The sequence below is a fragment of the Watersipora subatra genome, chromosome 5, assembly GCF_963576615.1.
Source record: "Watersipora subatra chromosome 5, tzWatSuba1.1, whole genome shotgun sequence".
NCBI classification, from domain to species: domain Eukaryota; kingdom Metazoa; phylum Bryozoa; class Gymnolaemata; order Cheilostomatida; family Watersiporidae; genus Watersipora; species Watersipora subatra.
The window spans coordinates 11,041,626-11,062,867 of NC_088712.1; the positions used below are offsets into that span (position 1 = coordinate 11,041,626).

At 33.1% G+C, this 21,242-nt stretch overlaps 1 protein-coding gene and 1 long non-coding RNA gene across 2 annotated transcripts in view; both read right to left on the reverse strand.

Annotated features, from left to right (window-relative positions):
- Positions 1-8,018, reverse strand: part of LOC137397114 (tripartite motif containing 13-like) — a 29,400-nt gene extending 21,382 nt beyond the window's left edge. The window contains exons 1-3 of the mRNA XM_068083400.1: positions 7,843-8,018; positions 3,579-3,738; positions 77-269 (exon numbers count right to left, since the gene is read on the reverse strand). Coding sequence (XP_067939501.1) covers positions 77-269; positions 3,579-3,738; positions 7,843-8,018 — 529 coding nt within the window. The remainder of the gene's footprint in view (positions 1-76; positions 270-3,578; positions 3,739-7,842) is intronic.
- Positions 8,019-17,938: 9,920 nt separating this feature from the next.
- On the reverse strand, positions 17,939-19,504 carry LOC137396963 (uncharacterized). Its single transcript, XR_010978678.1, has 3 exons — positions 19,436-19,504; positions 18,994-19,138; positions 17,939-18,224 (listed from the first exon to the last, which is right to left on the reverse strand). It is a non-coding gene; the product is annotated as an uncharacterized lncRNA (long non-coding RNA).
- Positions 19,505-21,242: the final 1,738 nt, after the last annotated feature.

Consider the following 21,242-nt stretch of genomic DNA (forward strand, 5'->3'; position numbering starts at 1 on the left):
ATTTTTCTTAGTGCTCCAATTAGCCAGATTCCCCTTATAGTCTATGCAAAATGATTTTATCATTGTTACCGCTTACCATCATCACAAAGCTTGGCTTTGCGAACACATTCAATGCAGATCATCTTCAGACATTTTTCACATCCCAAACTGACTGGCTTGTCAGTGTGATCAGCACAGACTCTGCTTTGCTGACTCTTCAGTAGCTCGTATTGCTCCATGTTTATAGTTGGATGAACTTTTCCAATTTCTTCATGGTACTCTTGATGAAACTAAAATATAGATGGTTCAAAGCAAATGCCAAAAATGTAAGAATACAGTGGAATGGAACGTTCAAAGATCACTTTGTTGTAGTTTCCAATACAAAGCATTAAAAATAGACTACCTTGAAGGTTGACTTGCAACAAAATTCACATTACTGTTATTTGGTATCAAAAGATTCACCGCGTCTTACTCTGTTGTGGTGTAGGTGTCAAATATGTGGAAATGCAATTACAAACTCTTAAAAGCCCAAAAACGAAAAGCCGCCGTAGATTGGAATCTCTTTATTTCTCTGACGTTGTCATCACAGTTTGGTTATTGTCTTGTCATGTGATGTTCTCACGTGAACTGAAAGATCAATAAAAAGCTCAATATATTTTGCGCCAGTATTATTTTTAATATATATAAATGATCTTCTTAGACTTATTCCAAAAGGCTTTCCCTACGCCGATGATGCTGTTTTTGTTAGTTATCACAAAGATGTGCAACTTCTTGAGACGAACTGCAATCTCATCATGAAAATTATCAATGACTGGTGTACAGCAAATCATATGACAATCAATTTACAAAAACCACACTTTCTTCTTTATAATACTGGTGAAAACCTTCAAAACAGCTTTACTCTTAAGTTTAACAGTCAATCCATCATTTGTTGACATGAAACAAAATTGTTAGGATTTGTTTTGACAGATCGGCTCTCTTGGAATAGTCATGTCGACACTGTTTGTAGTAAGGTCACGAAGTCATTGACTCTGCTCCAGTTTTGCAGGCCATACATGAACTCAAAATCTGCTATGGCATTTTATTATCAGTTTATATTTTGCCATATTATTTATGGTATCCACATTTATTATAATTTAGCTCTAAGATATGTCACTAAAGATTTATTTTTGTTGCGAAAAAGAGCATTTCGACTCATTGCAAATTTACATCATACGCCTGCATATATTATTCCAACAAATGATCTTTCCAAATCTCTGCGTCTTCTTACTCTGCCTATGCTAAATATTTATTTTACTTCAATTTAATGTTTCAATATTTTTTATGGTTTGTGTCCTCGTTTTTTACACGACAATTACAGGTTCTTAACTCATTTCAACTTACGTGATATGAACAAATTGCATACAATCACTAACAATCATTTTGAAAATGTCATTGCCAGCTGCTTTAACAATCTTCCACATCTTCCAAATATCCGTATCTTAGCAAAGTAAGGCATTTTAAACACTATTTGTCAGACTATTTATTCAATTTTAATAATTTTAATGGCTAACTGTTGCTTTTTTCCCTTTTTTTGTTTTACTATTGTTGTATGGCCTAATTTGAAAACCATTTCTATTTGTGAAATGAAATTATTGCCAATAAAGTACTATATATATATATATATATATATATATATATATATATATATATATATATATATAAGATAAAACCTATCGTAGCACTAGTTTATGACAACCACTTCAGGTTCTACCGAAGACCCCACATCAAATATACATGCTCGCTACTTTACAGTTTTGTTTCGGCTTGGTCTAATCAGCAAGTCGTAATCTGATCATGTGACCCAATACTTCGCAAATAATTTCTGCAGCACTTTTCGAGTATCACAGGTGACCAACAGTCTTGTCATGATTAATAAAAAATGATATGTACTCCTTCGAAATGAGATTAAAAAATTAAACGAATTTTTACGGTTAGCTATAAGATATCGCTGCTAAAATAAACAGCATTACAATGACGATAAAATAGACGCGTAAGAACAATAGACATGGTTTTATTGAATGCGTGAAGTATATTTGTGAAAGTATTTCGACGATTAAGGTTGCAGGAAAGTGTAAACAGAAACCATCTACCACAACTACGTCACATTTGAGCCGTTTTGGAAAAAGAATCCAAACTACGGCGGTCTTGTGTGGCTGCGATTAACTGTTCATTTTTTAGCTTTTAAGAGCTTGTAATCACATTTCCACATGTTTTGTACCTACAACACAGCAGAGTAAGACATTGTGAACCTTTTGGTATCAAATAACTGTAATGTGAAATTTGTTGCAAGTCAACCCTTAACAAAAGATATAAACTTTTAACCAAATTGATATATTTTACTAACTAAGTTCATTTAATAACTTTCTTAACTTTTTTATTTACTGATATTTGATGAAGTATACAATCAAAAGATTAATAAAACAGTTGCTTATCAATTGATAATTGATACAATCTATTTAGAATTTCCGGAGTAAACGGGGATGTTTGTTTATAAATGAGTGCAAAAAACATGAACAGTGTTTGTTTCACATTTAGATTCTTAAATTGGCAGGAAACTTATGACTCAAAAACTACAGTTTAAAACCATATCACAGCTCAAGTAAAACTGGTAGCTGAAATTATTGAAATTGTGATGATGAAGTAAAGCCTGGTTCCAATAACGATTGCGAGACTTTGGCGGTAAAATGCGCAGCAAAACGCTCGCGACGCTAGGCTCGGTGGCATCTGTTCACATAAAAGCCACATTGTTAATAACATAGTAAACATAATTGTGTAATCAAATAAAATGTTCGCTCGCCATGCCGTTCCTATAATGGTGACCTTCACTTGTACCAGTGCATTTTGGGAAGGTTTTGCCTGCGGTCTTTTGCAGAGTTTGAGCAGCGCGAAACTATTGCAATGCCGGCAACTACCGGCGGGCCTCGGCGGTACCCGGCGCATAGGTTCTCATTTCACCACTAATAGCCTGCAGTGCTGTTGCCGGTGCTTCGCGACGTATATGGGAACCAGGCTTAAGTCATGCTCATTAGTTCTAGCAAAGGTAGTAGCAGTATTATTAGCAAGATTGAGTAGAATTGTTTAAAGCAATATTTTACTCAAACTTTAAAAATTTTGAATGAGCTGGGACACGAATATCTTTTTTGTGATTCATCAGTTATGACAGACAAAGAAAATCTGACCTGAAATTTATGACATAAATTGCAAGCATATTCTGTCCTTTCAACATATAAAACCCGTAGCTTGAACAGCAAGTCTGAACCAATAAGATTGAACATGCAACACTGGATAAACACTTGCAAAATGATATTCATTTCAGACGACCATATTCAGCAAAAAAAACTGTGAATTACGAATGTAATTATGACAGTTCATCTAAAAAGCTCAGATTTAAAAAAAAAACTCATATAGGTAGTTGGAAGTATGTTTTTGTTGATCCAGCTATCAGTATTCAAAGACTTTCATGGACAAAAAAGTCATGTTGAGACAGAATTTAAATTTTTCCTCAAAACCTGATGTTGAAATTTTAAATAAAAAATAATATATCAACTCATTCATACCTCATGATGCTTGACACAGTAAATTGTATCACACAGTAGACAGTAGGAAAATGCCAGCTCGTTATCCTTTCCTTTCTTTGCGCAGACATCACATGACTGTTGCTTATCCTTGGCTATATCGTACGCTGGCAGCTGGTTGAGCGGTATCTCACAGACTTGACTATAACAAAATTAACGAGTCTTTATGTTCATGTGAAAAACAGTTCTTTCAAATGAGTTTACTGTGCATATTTCCGCTATTATAATTCATTGAGAAATTTATCTTTACAGATGCAATTTAGTTTAGAGTCAGAATCAAAACCTATGTTGCTCAGTAGTATTGAATTTAGTATCACAATATGCTAAACCATTGTATACAATAAAACATTTCAAAACAGAGATGGTGTACATAGTTGTTCACCATTTGAATAATAACAGAATATGTGAAAAAATAACTTGAACCTCACACTTAGCTCTTCCTCATCGTCGTGTACGCCTATTCAATAGGTGCCAAGGGGAAATAACAAGCATCTGTCACTTCTGAATATCTGCATATTACTCGTCACTTTTCACTGCACATCTGAATACTCTAATGCATTGAGTGTGATTATAGCCGTGTTATCAGAACTATGTTCATGGAAAAAAGGTAGCATCAATGTATTTGATTGATTACATTGGTGAGCATGAAGCCTTTTAGTTAATTCAGGTGTTCTAATATTGCATTGGCTATATAGCTTACTAAAGCAATGTTTTTAGACTGAGTTTTAAAGGAGTACCTAAACTCAGGGGAGGTGTTAATAACTTGTGGCCAACTAACTTGAAAATTGAATTGTGTTAGGGTTTACACTTGCTGCCCTGACTAAATTAGCAAAATTGACATATTTATCTAGCTGATTGTCGGTGAGTTTGGTCAGAAAATAAAAAATTTAAAGGGAAAAGTTTACCAATGCTAGTAAAAGGAATGATTTGTCTTTTAAACAACAGAAAACAATTTAAAAATAAATTTGGTTTAAAAAATTGAAAGTGTAAACTCAAATACCTTCAAGTTAATTATACATTTGAATTTCAAAAGTTAAACAAGTTTAACCAATTTCTTTAACTTATGAATGTAAAACTGGTTGTCAGAAGCTTCATGCAGGATTAACAATAAACATCTCAATTTTTCCTCTAATGTGCTTCAGGCCTAACGCCTTAAGGGAAAAATTCTAACAATAAGTTTATATTAAATCCTGCTAACAAATCATCACGCAATTACTTCTTAATAAAAAATATAAATTTTAAAACAGCTTTAAACTTTATCTTCCACATGTTCATATTCCAGTCTCATTCACTGAAAATAGATATGAAATTCCTGCACATTATATAACATTTAAGCAATGCATCAGCCATATCAGTTATATATTTCACTTTTCATTGCGTACATGAATACTCTAGGGCTTGTAAATTTTTAAAACATTAAATCTCGCTTCCTTCTACCTCAGTTGACCTAATTATACCCATATTATTAGCATGTTGTCTATGCGCAAAAGAAATGATGTCACGGTATTGGATTGTTTACCTTAGCAAGAATGAAGTCTGCTTCCATAGCCAGGAGTCCTAATAATTGAACTGATAAGTTTACGCAAGGGCTCTTATCACTGCGTTAACTTAGTAACTTTCAGTTTTTAGCCAATGTGTGAAGTTCTGCTATTTAGCTGCTGCCAGCTGCTGTCTTTCATTGGCTGGAATTTAGCAGATACTAAGTAGACTGACAATAGCTATTCGCTAACATCTTGACAATTTTCACGCATCTAAAGAAATTCAGGCTATAATCATATTTTAATACTTTGTTTTAAGAGAATACTTATGTAGAAAGTTTATGGTGACTAAATATATTAGGAAACATGAAACAACAATTTTTGTGCGGAGAAACGCCTATAGTCATGATTACTAGTATAGAGTTATGATTTGTGCTTAGCTAGCATGCGCAAGCATCACCCTGCTTATGACAATTATTTTTATTTTTTTGAAAAAGCTAGTTAAAATGGCATCATACAAAAACTCAAGGTATGCTATAAGAATTCATTTCAACCTGAAAAGCAGACCATAGGCTGGCTAAGCGGAATATACGCACCACGAGTATGCATATTCAAGCCCTAAATGTTCAGTTGGGTCAAATTTTAAATGATACACATAATTATGTATTTTATACTAGATAAATTCCCGAGTATTAACAGCTATTATTATCAAGGAATTAAAATGTGTTTGCCAAGAAAATTTGTTTTAACAGCATATACAACCTTTACGGTTCGAGCTTATAAATGAAACTGTTTATTTTGGTATGATCTGTTTATTTTGGTGTGCTGTGCTTATTTCAAAGTAATCCAGGCTATACCAGTTGCAGTGTCTACTTGAGTTGCATACTGATTGCAAAAATTCTGGCATGTCATGTGAGTTTAAATCCTTCTTCTGGCCAACAATTTTGGCATAACACTAGCATGATGCTAATTGAAGTATTTAGTGTCAAGCCATGAAGGATTGGCATATGTAATAAGTATGTATACAACAATATTCAATAATAATATAGCCAGTTGTGGTGAGTATAACCAATTGGATTAGGCTGGTCTGCAGAACTGGAAGATTTGAGTTCAAAACCAGTTCATAGCAGATTTGTCATGTCTAAAACTTTTTTCGCTGTAACATAGACACGAAAAGATGGAAAGACCATATTTGAGATCAATGATTTGATATGTTTATTTTTCTCTATATGATCCGAAATATTTTTAGATTAAAACTCCAAAACAGTGACAGCTATTTCAATGCCAGCAAAACGTCATCACGGTTACATCGCTCATAAGAAATTGGTGTCAGCGCTTTAGAAAGGACATTGGCTCATTTATTGGCAATGAGTATAATCTAGCACATCTGTTGACACAGCATTTAGAGAAAAGCAATAGGACTTATGCTAGCTAACCTATTTTAAATCATTTAAAACATCCATTGGAATATATCTAACTATATATCTGACTACCGAGATGTTTTAACGTTAAAATTTACAAAACTTTATTTCAATTAAACTGTTCATAAAAAAATAATGTCATTACTCTGAAATGAACGTCAGCGCTTGTATTGCTAATAACTAGCATCTAGCACAGCATTTAGAGAAACCTGTTGACACAGCATTTAGAGAAAAGCAATAGGACTTATGCTAGCCATCCTATTTTAAATCATCTGAAACATATTTAACATTCTATCAGAAGCTATTATTGAATTCTTATTCGACAATCATGAGTGAATACAAAATATAGTATTATATGACAGTAGAGACTGCCACTTGAACGTCGTAGCTAATGCCATAACATGGATTAAAACACGGAAATCTAATTTCAGATATCATTGTTAAAAGGTTTTTTTCTAAAGAACATCTTAACCACAATTAATTGTGTGAATTCGTATATTGAAACACCACGGCAATCAGATCTAAAACAACAAAATTAAATATTAAGTTGAAGAAAATATATTTGTACTTTCTAATGAATATTTCCAAATTGGAAGAGAGCAACCCTTTAAGCAAGAGAGATGATATGTATACAGATTTGATCACCGTTGTGGTAATAATTATAAAATGTCTGATGAACTAACACAAATCTAGCACTTCACACAGCCATCTTGCTGTCTACTGTCAATCAAAAGGAAGGTAAAACAATATCAATCAGTGCTTAATGAGTCCAAGCATATTACTTTGCACTCGCTGCCACACACACACGAATACTCCAGTGTTTGCGATTCTACGAAATTGAGCCTTTGTTTCCTCTACTCCGGTGAAGCGTGTAAATCTAGCCCTACCGTGAGCATATTGTGTACGTGACAAAGATCGTTTCACTACATTTGATTGATATATTACCAGGCGTGTAGCCTTAGTTTTTAGCTAGGTGTTCTATTCAGTGAACTGATAAGTTTGTCCAGAGACCCTTGACTCGAACCGTGACTCGGTTCTCACACGATAAGTTTCAGTTCTTAGTCAATATGTGAAGTGTCTAAATTGAGCTTGTGCTAGTTTTGAGATTTTTGTGCGCATTGACAGAATTGCTAATTGCTAGCTAATTTTCAATGAACTTACAATGCTTACTTGCCTGCCTTCTGAGAGTTTTTTCTTTAAAAAAACATTTCAATCTTGAATAGAATTATTTTTAACTCTGTTTATAGAGAATAATAACAATAGTTTATGTATTTCAAACACAATAAAAGAATGACAAGCTTACAAACCCTACCATAAATTTAAATTTTGATAGCTATAGCAACGTACCTGCAATCTTCCCATGGACATATCAGGATGTTATTCTCATCATAGAAGCCAGTCAAACATTCCAAGCAATGCACATGGTTGCAGGTAAGTTGGCGAGGATTGGGCAGAGCAACTCCTTGTCTCAAACAGAAACCGCATTCCATGGCAGGTGCAACAATCTCTTCCATGTCATCCATAACGAGAACTTCAAATATGAGTTCAATATTTATAACCCGAAGTAAATTGCATGGTCTAATAGATAGTAAAAACATGATATTAATGATTGTGTTAAACTGCTCAAAGACACACCTTAACATTTCCTAACAGCCTTAAACAACTCAAGTTTGCCAGATTATATTTATACATTTTTATATTTCAATTACCGTTCTTTATTCAATTATGTTTTCTGGAACACTATTTCATCAATAAGTCTGAGAAAAAAAAAAACAATTATTTCACCCCAATTCCTTATTTCAATTTCAAATGTTTCAATTCAGAAAACATGTCATGTAGTAGGTTGAGCATAATTGGCTCAACCCTTGCAACCAAACTACATCTATGGATGAATAACCATAATTATAGATTATCAAACAGTGTAATATAATCAATTTTAACTATTAATTTCCATTCATTCACATTCATATTACCTTGTATTTTATTGCAGCTCTTTCAGATTAAATTATTAATGTAGCTAATCTGAAAGAACTAATCTTAGCTTTCAGACTACATTTAGATTCTTATGGTGTAACAATTCAGTGATGATTTTTTTCCATGCACCAAATAGCTCCCCCACCGTGTGACAGTGAAAATGGTAAGTAATAGGAAAATTAAAATGAACATTGCCAATTTCAAATACCATTTAGTATTACAAATCCTTGATAAGCATAGACCAGCCTGAACTATGATAATGTAGGTTATAGCAAGTTACACAGATTATTCTTATCTGTCACTTTATCAAGGAGCTCATACACTGCCAGGTGTACTTGTCCATTTGTTTGTCTCTAAGGTGAAGTTCCAAAAAATGCTTCTAGTACACTCGATTAGTTTAGTAATTTGGTTTTCCAAGATAGCTTATACTTTTATAATAGTCCATTAATTATATATATCATAGCTTATTCGCTTCAATTTCACATGTAATTAATTCAAAATGAATCAAATAAACTTTAGAATAATTTCATAAGAACATAAGCTCCAAGAGCTTAATAAAATTCAATGACTAGTAGATATTATTGTCAACTTTTGATGTTAAGCGATGTTTGCTAAAAGCTTTATAAGAAAAGCTGCTTGAGTGATGGATTGTATGGTAATTACAAATTATAAACAGTCAACTCAGCACTCCCACAGCTCTGAACTCAGTTATGAGTGAAACTTCATCAAGGACCAGTCGATCCTCGCTAGATGGACTACATTATCTTGACATGAGACAGACATTGTCAGTAGTGGATGTATACTTTACTAGTTTGTAGATGATTAATGCTACAGTAGGCCTACATTATATTTAATCATTACCAAATAGATTGTCAACAATCTGAGTACATTGAAAATATGTCAAGTGTCAACTGAAGACCGTTTTTACAAAACTATGAGGCATATCTTCCTATTTTGAGGTTTGACTGCAGGATTTGGGATTTTTGAGGAGAAATTATGGCTCACAATTGCTAATTTAAATACTATACACACTTCTTTACTACAGAAAAGGGGCTAATTACAAACTATCACCGGTCTGCTCAGCACAATAAGAGCCATTAGTTCATATGTGAGTGTTACTTAAAAAGGGCTTGTTTTGAGAAAAATAATGTGTAGCTCATTATACTTTCTTGAAAGTTTTTATCCTGTTTAATTAACTCTCAAAAACATGCTCGCAGTAGATCTGTCAAATATATTATAAGCATTAAATATTTCACTTACCAGTCAAAGTAGGCCTATACTAGTGTCAGCATTATTTACTTTTTTAAATTTAAGAAGGAATGTTTAAAATCTGATTGCCTAAAAGTTTTAGAACTGATTATCTTCTTTGTGTTACAACCTAAAGCATTACGAGTTCACGCTAAAGCTGTATACCAAAATAACTTTTGGTGTTTAGTCAACTCATTGCATAAGGACAAAATAAACGATTGCTCCAGAATATTTGTTAGGCAAACTCACAACTAATTTCTATGCACTGCCAATAGTATTGCCTTGCAATAACACCTAGGCAGCAGTTTAGTTATTATTGAGTATTTCTATCTTTATAATTTGTGCAATGGTTTGTGATATAAGCCAAAAATACCTTTACTCACCAGTACAGTTTAGTTGCGTTAGCTTCTTCCTAGTAGCGGCGGAACATACGTATGAAGTGAAACTGCTCTAATAATGATTTATTGAACTAGCTTTAGAGACTAACACACTTTGGACTCTGCCAGATGACATGTGCAAGATAAATGAGGCTAGGGTAGCTACGATCATTGCACAAATACAAAGCAAAAAGCTCTGATAGAAAACTTTTAGACCAGCTTGTAATGAATCCAATGTAGTACTTGACAGTGTTTGATTCTTTAACTACCCCTAAGCAACCGGAGTGTTCACCACAAATGCTATAACCCTTTTCACCTGCGTTATGAATAGATGGAATGTCCTGCTATGACTAATAATTTTTCATGCATGTTCGAAATCTAGACAAATGTGCATTAAAACTGAGATTGTTTGGTCTAGGATTGTCAAATCTTGTTCTAGTTTTTTGCCTTAGAAGGCTGAAATATTTTCCTACAAGATTGTAATGCATGTTCAGTTATCATTGTTTTCTGAACCCTGCACAACTTCATAGATATGACATGAAATTCCGTATAGAACTTCATGTATGCCAAGATTGGCAAGAATGGTATGATTCTTTAAAATGCTACATCATGATGAAACTTTGTCAGATACCACCTAAATGTGTTTTAAGTCAGCTCATCAAAAATTACAGCAAAATCTATTTTAGATCAAGATATACCACAAAATTAATACAAAAACTCCAATCACACAATTAATAGAGTTATCCCATCTAACCCAACATTATTTACAGCACAGGGTTAAAAGATTAAAATTAGTAATTCTACTTATTGACCTTTTCTCATATTCACAAGTAAATACACTTAAGCAAAGCAATCCGTCGCAAACCACGCCCATTGTGTGTGTACTATGTGTGCGCTATGTCTATGTCCATGTTATGATTGCTATCAAGATATTTTTGAGGCCTTTGGTTCACGGTCAGCAAGTCCTAAGCTAGCTGCATCATCTCTCAAATGCAATGATAAACGTAAATGATCATTTTATTTAAGGCTTCCTGCTTGCAGCTGATTTTACTAATACTGATACAACTTCCACTCCTAGTTCTATGAGCAGAATTGCTAATCCTACCTCATAAAATTAAATACTGGAGTAATTTGATGAAAGAAAGTACAATAAACAAAATAAACAATCATCCTAACTGTAACTGGGTACAAGTGGTACAATGCCGTTCACTCGAATGACAGTTATAGTTCTGTTTTAGAAACGATAATGCAAAAATATTGTGGTCAGCTAAATTATTTTCATATCAACTAGTTACTAGGACTTGTACTCATTTTGGTCTTTTAAATGATCACCAGAACTAGTAGCAATGCTAAAGGCTGTTAAAAACCTTCTTTTCATAATTACCGATAGCCAACTAACTGGCTGAAACAGCTCGCAGCCTGGTGCTTTTTGAAATGTGAATAAAAATTGTGTAGTGCCCAACAGACACATACTGTTGAGCCTATAGTAATATATTCCTAAAATGACCAAACATAGGAGTAAAACGATTGTTTCTCTTATGTCATTACTGGACAGCCAGTAGACTATGTCCAAGCAGCACCAATTTGGCATCTCGATTATTCTAGTATCAGAGAGATGAGAGCATAACTGCATACCAGAATATTCGGAATCAGACTTGAAAGGGTTAGTATACATGACTTGACTATAATAAGTAGTAAATTATCTACTTCTGACAGCTGGTATTTCCCTTTCATATGTAAAACTAGACCTATTTCACACAGTAGAACACAACACACATTATGCAGTTACATGTTACAAAGTAAAGGCTGTTTTTTGCTCAAAGAATATCGCTCTGTTATGGTATCCATTTTGATACTTCACAAGCTTGTGTTGTAGAGGATGTCACCAGAAACTCGTTTTGTTTACACTTTCTTCGATAACCACCATATTTTATTACAGTAGTGTTAGCAGATCTTAAAGGGAACATAAAATATACTTTGTATCCCAAAATGATTATCTCAAAATTTGGTATCAAAAAATAATGGTTTACAGCGAAGTCACATATACTTAGTATATGTGTCAACTTAGTCAACAGTAGTCAGCCTTGATCTGCCACTGAGCAGAATGCGTCTTTGTTTATATTGAGAGGTTTGTTTATTATTTTTGTGTAGTCTAGCAAGTGGGTTATTGATAGATATGTCACAGCTGGTTAAATTTTACGGTTGTTATTGATGAATTTTACCCTTTGAAACCGAAGACCAGTTTTCTGGCATAGCATAGGCTGTGTCAGAGTTCCTAGCTGCTGGAATTCCGTCATTCACATGGTTTTATTTACGAAATCTCTTGCTAGGTAACAGCAAAAACCAATCAACCTAACTTTTTTCACAGAATGTTACACCAAGAATTTCCTTTCCATTTGTAACAGTTTTTATCTTTATCAAATTCTTTTGTTATAATAACAAATTTTATTAGCATGGTATCACAAAAAATCGATATTATTTGTTCGTTGGTAGGTCATAAAGGATTGAGATGCAAACAACGGAATTTATCGTACTTACTCTAATTTTCCAGCATTTTGTGATTCATAAAATAATGATGAACAAGTCCTCAATGAATATGATACTACTGTGAATGTTCTTACAGGTTTTTATGATTGTACGAACCTTTCTAGTTTTAGCCGAAATGATTATTATGGACAGAATGAACAATATATTATTATGAGTTTGTACTTAGTCAGCTCTGTTGTTTTTCTGGCTTCAGTACAATAGCTAGTTTAATCTCGTTGTCTACTTAATAACACACATATAGTTCTATATATCATTGTTTTACATATAATTACAAGTAAGCATTCATTGATACAATGCATTCTCAAGTGCATGAAAAAAATTATTGCACATATATCCATTGTCAGACTGTTTTATAATCATTGCTGAAGTAATTCTAAGTACCATATATTTGCTTGCAGTATAACCGTTAACATTTAATTATTTATGTTATGGTTCAACCTCTGCCAGGAATATTACTTACTGAATAACAATATTATTTTTTTAAAAACATTCAAATTTTTTCAGCTCATCACCATAATGCTAGCCAGTGCTTTGACTCTCACCTCATTGCTAGGCAGTGCTATGACTCAATGTGGTAGTGTTCCAAATCTCGATGCTCTGAGATGTTTTGCCTTTACTCATCATTATGGTATACTTATACATAATAAGGGTGCACTTTTGTACTTCACTTGAATGCTTCAGAGCTAGTCAATGCTCTAACTAGTCTTTAGTACTCAAATTGTAATTCTAGTCTCGGCATACCGCGATTACTACAGTGACAGCTTTGACTCATCACAATTGCACTCGTCTCTGCTTGGACATATTGTGGTCATCATGGTATTGCTAGCCACTGCTATAGCCGATGCCAGTGATTTCATATGCTACCCATACTATAGCCCTATTATAGCTCTAGCAAACTGGTGTAATGCTAGCCCGCTTTCGTAGTCATCAGAATATGACTAGCTTGTCTGTTCACACAGCATTGTCATTCTAGCCTGTGGCCTCAAAAACCACTGTGACAGCTTGTTGTCTTACTAATCATCAAAGAAACACAGCTTGCATGACATACTCAATCAAGTCGTAACACTCATCTTTAAATTATTTGAATTGATTGTCTAGTATATTTCACCTAAAGTTGAACTGAATTGACTCAGCATGTACTACTAGTAAGAATTGATTAAAATCAACTCTTCGCTGTCACCATAAATGAGTTGACGCAATTAACTACTTTCAACAAGCAAAACAACTTTAGTGAAATTGCTCCAATGCTATGCTTTATTATTGCTAATTTTGTGGTTAGTATTACTTGGATGGAATATTTATCATGCACTCTGATATCCTAAGTAAACCAACTTGTCATTTAATGTGGCCAGGATTTAACATGTCAGCACAAATCTCATGGTGCTAACTGGACACGTTCATATAAGATTTTCATACTACTGTGTGTATTTAATTGATGACTAATATGTTCTGAGTGAATATGTAATATAGTCGTGTGGTTTGAATGCACACTGACACTCAGAATGTTTATAAGGTTTTAAACTACCCACGATAATTGTTTATTTTGCAAGAAAGCCTTTATAGTGACTTGCCTTAGTACCTTTTCAAAGATTTTGATCATAGATCAAAATGACAAAATATTTAGCCAAAATTTTGTCACAAAAATTTTACAAGGATATATAGGTTTGTAAAAACTCACTTGTTACTTTCTATTTTGCTTGCATAGCACAGCTTGATATTGCGATTTCTGCTTTTTGTTGTTTCTGTTCTAAGATGAATAAAACGAGATCTAGCAAGCAACAGCTTAAATATTTTTTAAATACTGAAACTTTTCAAAACTAACTTGAGATATTTTAGACCAGCACATTTTTATAGTAGACCATGCCTCTAAGTTTTTTCAATTTGAAAAAAATGGTGGCTTTTTTCTTTTGCAGGTGTATTCACGAATCTACAAAAATAATAAGTGTATGTTTTGGTTTTGTAAATTTTTTGATATTGGACTCTGGCAAGGAATTTTCTGTTGATTTTAAATAATAACAATTCATCGAATAATTGTGGTTGATTTTTGTTAGTTATAATTCAATACATCATTTTTTGTAAAAATTGAAAGAGAATTATTATTTTTTATTTGGGAGTACTATATTGCTTTGCTTCATTGAGGTTATAATAGCTATTGGCCTAATCAGGTTGCCTTGAAAAAGGCACATAATGGTACCTAAAGATAGTCGACTTATTTAAATTGCAATAAAAAGCCCATAGTGATGCCCAAAAAAATAGTTGATCTATACTGATTGACCTATATTGACTGTCATAAAAAAAGGTCTTTGTTATACTCAAAAAGTCGTTGGCCAACATCGATTATCATAAAAAGGTCCCTAATGATAACTACAGAAATGTTGGCTTATATTGACAGTCAGAACCGAAGACCGATTTTGGTGACCTATTAATGGCATTTTGGTATAATTGCATCTCCAAACCATTACTTACCGCAAATGTAATTTGAAGCGGTAAATGACTGCAATTACGAAGATTTAAGGAGCTCGGTTCAAGTACAAACCAAAAACATGGTGCATAAAAATAAAAAGAAGATAATAAAATTGTTGAACGAAGGAAAATGAGCGCAATAAAAAACAAAATTTGAATAAAAAACAAACTATCGATGAACATTGGATGAATAAACTAACAGCCAGTGACGAAACAAGAGGCAAACTCGTATGAGATGAAAATGACATGAATAGAAAACACGAGAAACACACAATGAAACCAGAAACCATTTTTTTTTCTTATCAAATCTCTGGAAATAAAATATTTGAACAATTTGGCTATGCACATGAAAATTCATAACATTTAGGTGTACTGTCTGTTTGTTAAAATTTGTTTGAAGTGCAATGAACATGTACTAAATCTTTTTGTGGAATGCTTTCTTAGAGAGAATATTGTTGTAGCAGTTTTTTAGATTTATGTCATGACAATAATTTAAAGCATTGATTAAAATGGTACCTTACATGCTAGAGTAACCTCTAATACACAAACATGATACACTAAGTGAATCTCATTTGTAAACAATTTCAATCTTTCTGCTCATCAGTGACCTGAAATTATAAAATGCATCATAACATTTGCTTTTTAAAATTGTTTTTAAATATTATTTGCGTCGTAAAATATGATGATGTTTGAAGGTGAAAATAAATCTTCACTTGTTGAGTGATTTCTGAGTATAATTCATCACCAGTTTTAAACCATGTCATTACAAATATCCAACGTAGCAGCAATGTAGTGTCATTAACTGACGTGAGTAGAACTCTGCCAGCTAAAAGCTGGTCTAGTTTATTGCGTGACAAATCAATAAAAATAACTATGTCTTCAAAAGTAAGATTAATAGGTTTTCTCCGTAATCGAAACAGTGTGCCAGAAGAATAAGGATACGCATGGTTAACCACGACATAGTTCTCTCAAAGCCTGCAACGACTACATAATGAGCCTCAACTATTCCTCAATTACTAGCATAGGCTAGTTACTTTTACACACTGTTCCACCACATAACATTTGTATTTTCATAAAGAACTTACGCAAAATTCTAGTTTAGAAAACTCAATAAATTGAGCTATGATTGTTTGACAGCTGAAAGACTAAAGTTATAACTGTTTGTTCTCAGTAGCAAAGTGCCTGATTAGTGTCTTTGTGCTCGCATATAAATATTCATGCAAGCATACGATGTATATCACTAGTTGATTATTTGGAACAGTTTTCAGAATTAATCAATTCGCTGTTATTGTTTTCAGCTTCTTTCAAAAATATTTTTAAGTTGAGCAATAATGCAGACCTTTACTACGCAACTGATTTTCATAAGCAACAAAAAGGAGGAATGGCTCAGCCTGGTTTTGATGCAAGCTCATGCAATTAGGTTAACTATGATAGTTTGAAAACCTTATTGAACCCAAACGAACTTTTCTAATTTCATCTAGACAAGTCTGAAATTGTTTTTTGTTTTATATTGGTTAATATTCTGTTTCTAAAGGGCTGCCCACAAAAGCATGCAAGCAAACATGCACTCATGCACGCACGCGCGCGCACACACACGAAAGCACTAACACTATTATTTATACATGATGTATTGTCAGTCATAATAAAACTGAGAGTAACACACTAGTGAAAGTATTTTATGTACTGTTGAAGCTGAGTACATTTTGTTAATGTAGTGCATTTTTTGTCAATTCGAACGGCAAAACTCCTAAACAGGTATTCAGTTCCAAAAAAAACAGAAAAAAAATTATTTGTACCAGTCTTACAAATAAAAAAAAATTTTTTGTCTGAAATTATTAACAGCTATGCAATAGAAAAAAAAGATGTAAGAGCAATGGTCAAGAAAAAATGTTTCTCAAAAAACAAACAACATAAGTAAAAACAACAAATTCTTTTTCTAGTAAAACGATGAACACACATTGAAGTGCAAACCATTTAAAACACAACTAGCTTGCATCAAGTATATATAATTTTAGTCTAACAAGGTTACATACAAGTTGTTCAAAAGCATATTTCTTTATAGTTCAACAAGGACTTAACACATATCATCGATACTGCTAAAACTACATGTATATTATATGGTGAAACAAAAGTAAGGTAAACTAGAGAAATATGTATATTAGAACTTGAAACTACACCTATGTGCTTTGAAATGTATTTCAGATGAAACTATTCTCCCAGGAGATACATTACTTGTTGGGTAGAACCAGGCTAAAGCTATGTATGTGCTTCAAGTCACAAGAGTTACAGCAGTTATTTTGTTTCTTGCTAAAATAAAGACTACAATTTATTCAGATACCAGTACATAATATCGAAAATATGCGTATCACTTGTAAAAAGACTTGTAGATTTGTTTTGATTAAAAATTATATTGTAGTCTGAGTAAGGCCTGCTAAACAAAAAGTTATAATACGCATGAATTGCTATATTTTACTTTTTGTCAGAAATGCATTTGTTGCATGTTCAGGGATCAATTGCCTCTAGAACACAACTGATTCATATTGACAATCACCTGTGTTGTCTGCTATCATGGATGAAGAATGTTTGTTTCTGGCAAAGAGAAACGGGTTGAACAAAGCTCACAGAGCATCAAATAGTAACAACACAAGTTATTCCATACCATATATGTTTAGAAAAACATTCATATTGGTAAGTTAATAAGGATAATGTGATGAATGGTGCACCTGAAAATAAGAGTACTAAAATTGAATTATGAATTTATGTTGTAAGTTTTAACTTGAAATATCATGTAAAAATTTCAATAAGGGTTTGAATAATGATGAATAATTTTTGTTCGATCCAAAATGTCATAAATTATTTATTGGAAATATTCAAAGCAATCCCCGCAGTTGCAATCATCTCCTACAAGCCTACTACTATTGCAGCGGTTTTTTATGCAAACATCTTTACAAGAAAGACCATAAGTCAAACATTTGATGCATCTACACAGGTTGATCGATTTAGTACATGCATAATCCATACACAATATTGACCTGCAATAGTCTTCACATGACACACAAACTCCATTAATTATGTCATAAGCTTCACACGTCCCACATGTTGATTTGATTTTCTCAAAACCTGAAAAATATAAAATAAATATGATCTAAATATGTTAGAGCAATTACAATGAGCTCATGAGAAAACATTTTAAATTGTTAGAAAATGTTTTTAAAAAAAGCAAATCTTATTTTTACAGTTTGAAGTGTCTAAAAAGTGCTTCTTACAATTAAACTGCTTTTGTAGTATTTTAGCTTACTACGATAAACAGGGACAGAGACAAATGCTGGTGTGTAGAAGGAAAAGTTAAATGAATCAGTCAAATAGCATGGTACTTATAAGTGAGACTCTATGTGAAAGTTTAAAACATTTAAGAAAGGTAAAATATCTGCATGTAATTGTCATAAACAAAAACAAAGTTTTATGAAACTAAACATCCAATAAAGCAAAGCTATTAATTCACGACAAACTAATTAGAAATTAAAATTTTAAATTTAAAACAAAAGATAGCCTTACTAAATAATTTAATATTGAAATTGTACAATTTTTTTAACAAATTTCAAAGTGTACAACAACTGAAAACTCACTTTGAGATTTTGATCATAAACTTGCGAAAAAAAGTTGAATTCTTTTTGAAAAACTGTGTACGGCTTACATAATAACTTTTGTAAAACAGTGGTCATTAGTTATAAATCAAACACAGCAGCTAAAGATTGTTAAAACTGTTTTGTTGACATTACCTTCCTTGAAGATACCAATATTGACTTATATGTTGCGATGCTTCAGACAAAATATGTTTATGGCATGACATGGTTGGTAGGTATGAGTAAGAAAGCTGTATCCTACTTACTGTGTAAAAATACGATAGCGCAGAATGCCCCAGTGATAAGGAAGCAAAATGACATAGTTGATATGGATATTTTGTTTCGTATTGGTTCGGTCCTTATAATTAAAATAAACAAAATATCAGTCTTTAGTCATCATTTGGCAAAATTCTAAGAGAAAATTTTTACTTGAAACATAAGTATTGCCAATACAGTAATATAAGTAATATACACTATTAGTAAATAGAAATACCTATATTGTAAAAATATATTACACAGCAATACAATTGCCGACATAAGTAAATGTTTACGTGCAAAAATAATTACTTGTTACTATGTTATTTTAGGCATTATTTGCCATAGCTTGATCCCAAACTGCCAGGCAATGTGTAACCTTTTGCTTGTTAACAATTTTTCTTCAATTGCCTTTTGTGGCATAAATCTTGTAAATAAACGCTTGCTACTTACCTTTTAGCTTTTGATTTTGTTCTATCAGTCACAGGAGGCCTTCACAGTGAACATCATTGTTCAAACAACCATGTGTGATTAACAGGGTTGTCGCTATACCTATGGATCATTGGGTCTTGTTTTTCGGCATGGCTTAGTAGCAAACATTCATGGCAATCAATTACTATTGAGCGATTTAGGTGTCACATTAGTTGCTATGCAAGATGATGAACAGTCTATAAAAAACTAACATTAGATCATTGGCAACATCAAAAATTAACTTCCCTAGTATCAGCATTACCATCTACCAACTTTCATTAGAGTTTTGGCACTCAGGAAAGGAAACGTTTCAAAACAAAATAAAACAGAAACACCTTCAAGATACTTATTGTGTTGGCTTACTTGAAATAGTTTAAATATATCAGATCTCTATATATAGGTACATGTAGTTATTTGATCTAATCTGCTGTAGTTTTCATACCAACTTCACACAGTTTGCTGATACTTCACACTTAGAATATTTTATGTTTACATTTCATTCTTACTGAGCATGTCATAAGCAGTTTGTAAAAGCTTACAGTAGTGCAATTTAACGATACTCTGAGTATAGGCATGCGCGGAAGAAAGTTTGGCAATGGCAGTTCAAACTTTATTCATGGAAAAGTGCTACATAGAAGTGACAGACTGCATTTATTGCATTGTTGAAACAAGATTTTATTGAAAGCTTCAAAATGCAGCGTACTTGATAGAAATTATTACAGCCGAAACCGTGCAGTGTTTCAAGAGATCATTTAGGTCACTTGTAACTCCACGTATGGATTGTCACATGTTTCTGGCTGGGTTATAATGCCTCCATAGTCAGTTGGAATTGTACATGTAGCTCTTTGGTAAAAGTTTTGGTCAGCTCTGGAAAAAGCAGCGGCTATGTAGAAACAAGGCTATGATTTTACCCAACTATTATCAACAGAAAAAACAATCATCGTAGTCTAAGGCCAACACGGTCGAGTCAACTACATCTGCATAAAAAGCATCATCACTGAGGCCCTAAGTTGCACCATCTTGCTGACTCAAACTTTTTATGTGCACATTGCTGTCTATTACACATTGGAACTCAAAGTATTACGCTAGTAACAGCCGTTTGATGTTTCTATCAAAGTAATATAATATTACAATTGTAAAAATTGCCATTTAGTAGTCGATAATTTTTACACTCGCTAATTTTTATAGGAAAAAGCTGCTCAGAAATCAAACGAATGTGCCCTGAACAGTACACCACAGTCACCAAGGTCTTTCTGATAGCATCAACAATAAGCGATCTACCAAAGGGTAGATAAGAATGATAGAAGATGGCCCGATTTTGGCAATATCTTGAGTAGATAGCTAAAACGTACGCATGCTGTTAATGGGTGCTTCTCGCAAAATGAAGCTCTGCAATGATCAGGTCAAAACCTTTCCAGCTGCAGAGGCTAACTCAAATGCTGTAATAGACAGCATCAACAGAGCTGATCTGATCACTTTGATCAGATGGGTTTAAAAAACAATGAAATGCTAAAAAACCTTTCTTCCTTTTTCTTGACAGAAACATGACTAATGTATACATCATGTATAAGCTAACTCCAATTTTACAAAATCAATAGGCCAACATAACTTGCTTTTTTTTCAATACAGAAGAAAGTTTTTTGTCTGAAACAAAAAGATCTGCCTTTGCACTCTAGACTCAAGCATTGATAAATGTCTTATTTGCCAACTAATGTACTGAATGGTATTCTAGTTGCGGGAGGTCTAATGGTTTTTTCAAGCGCATCATCTGGTTAGCCCATCCACAATA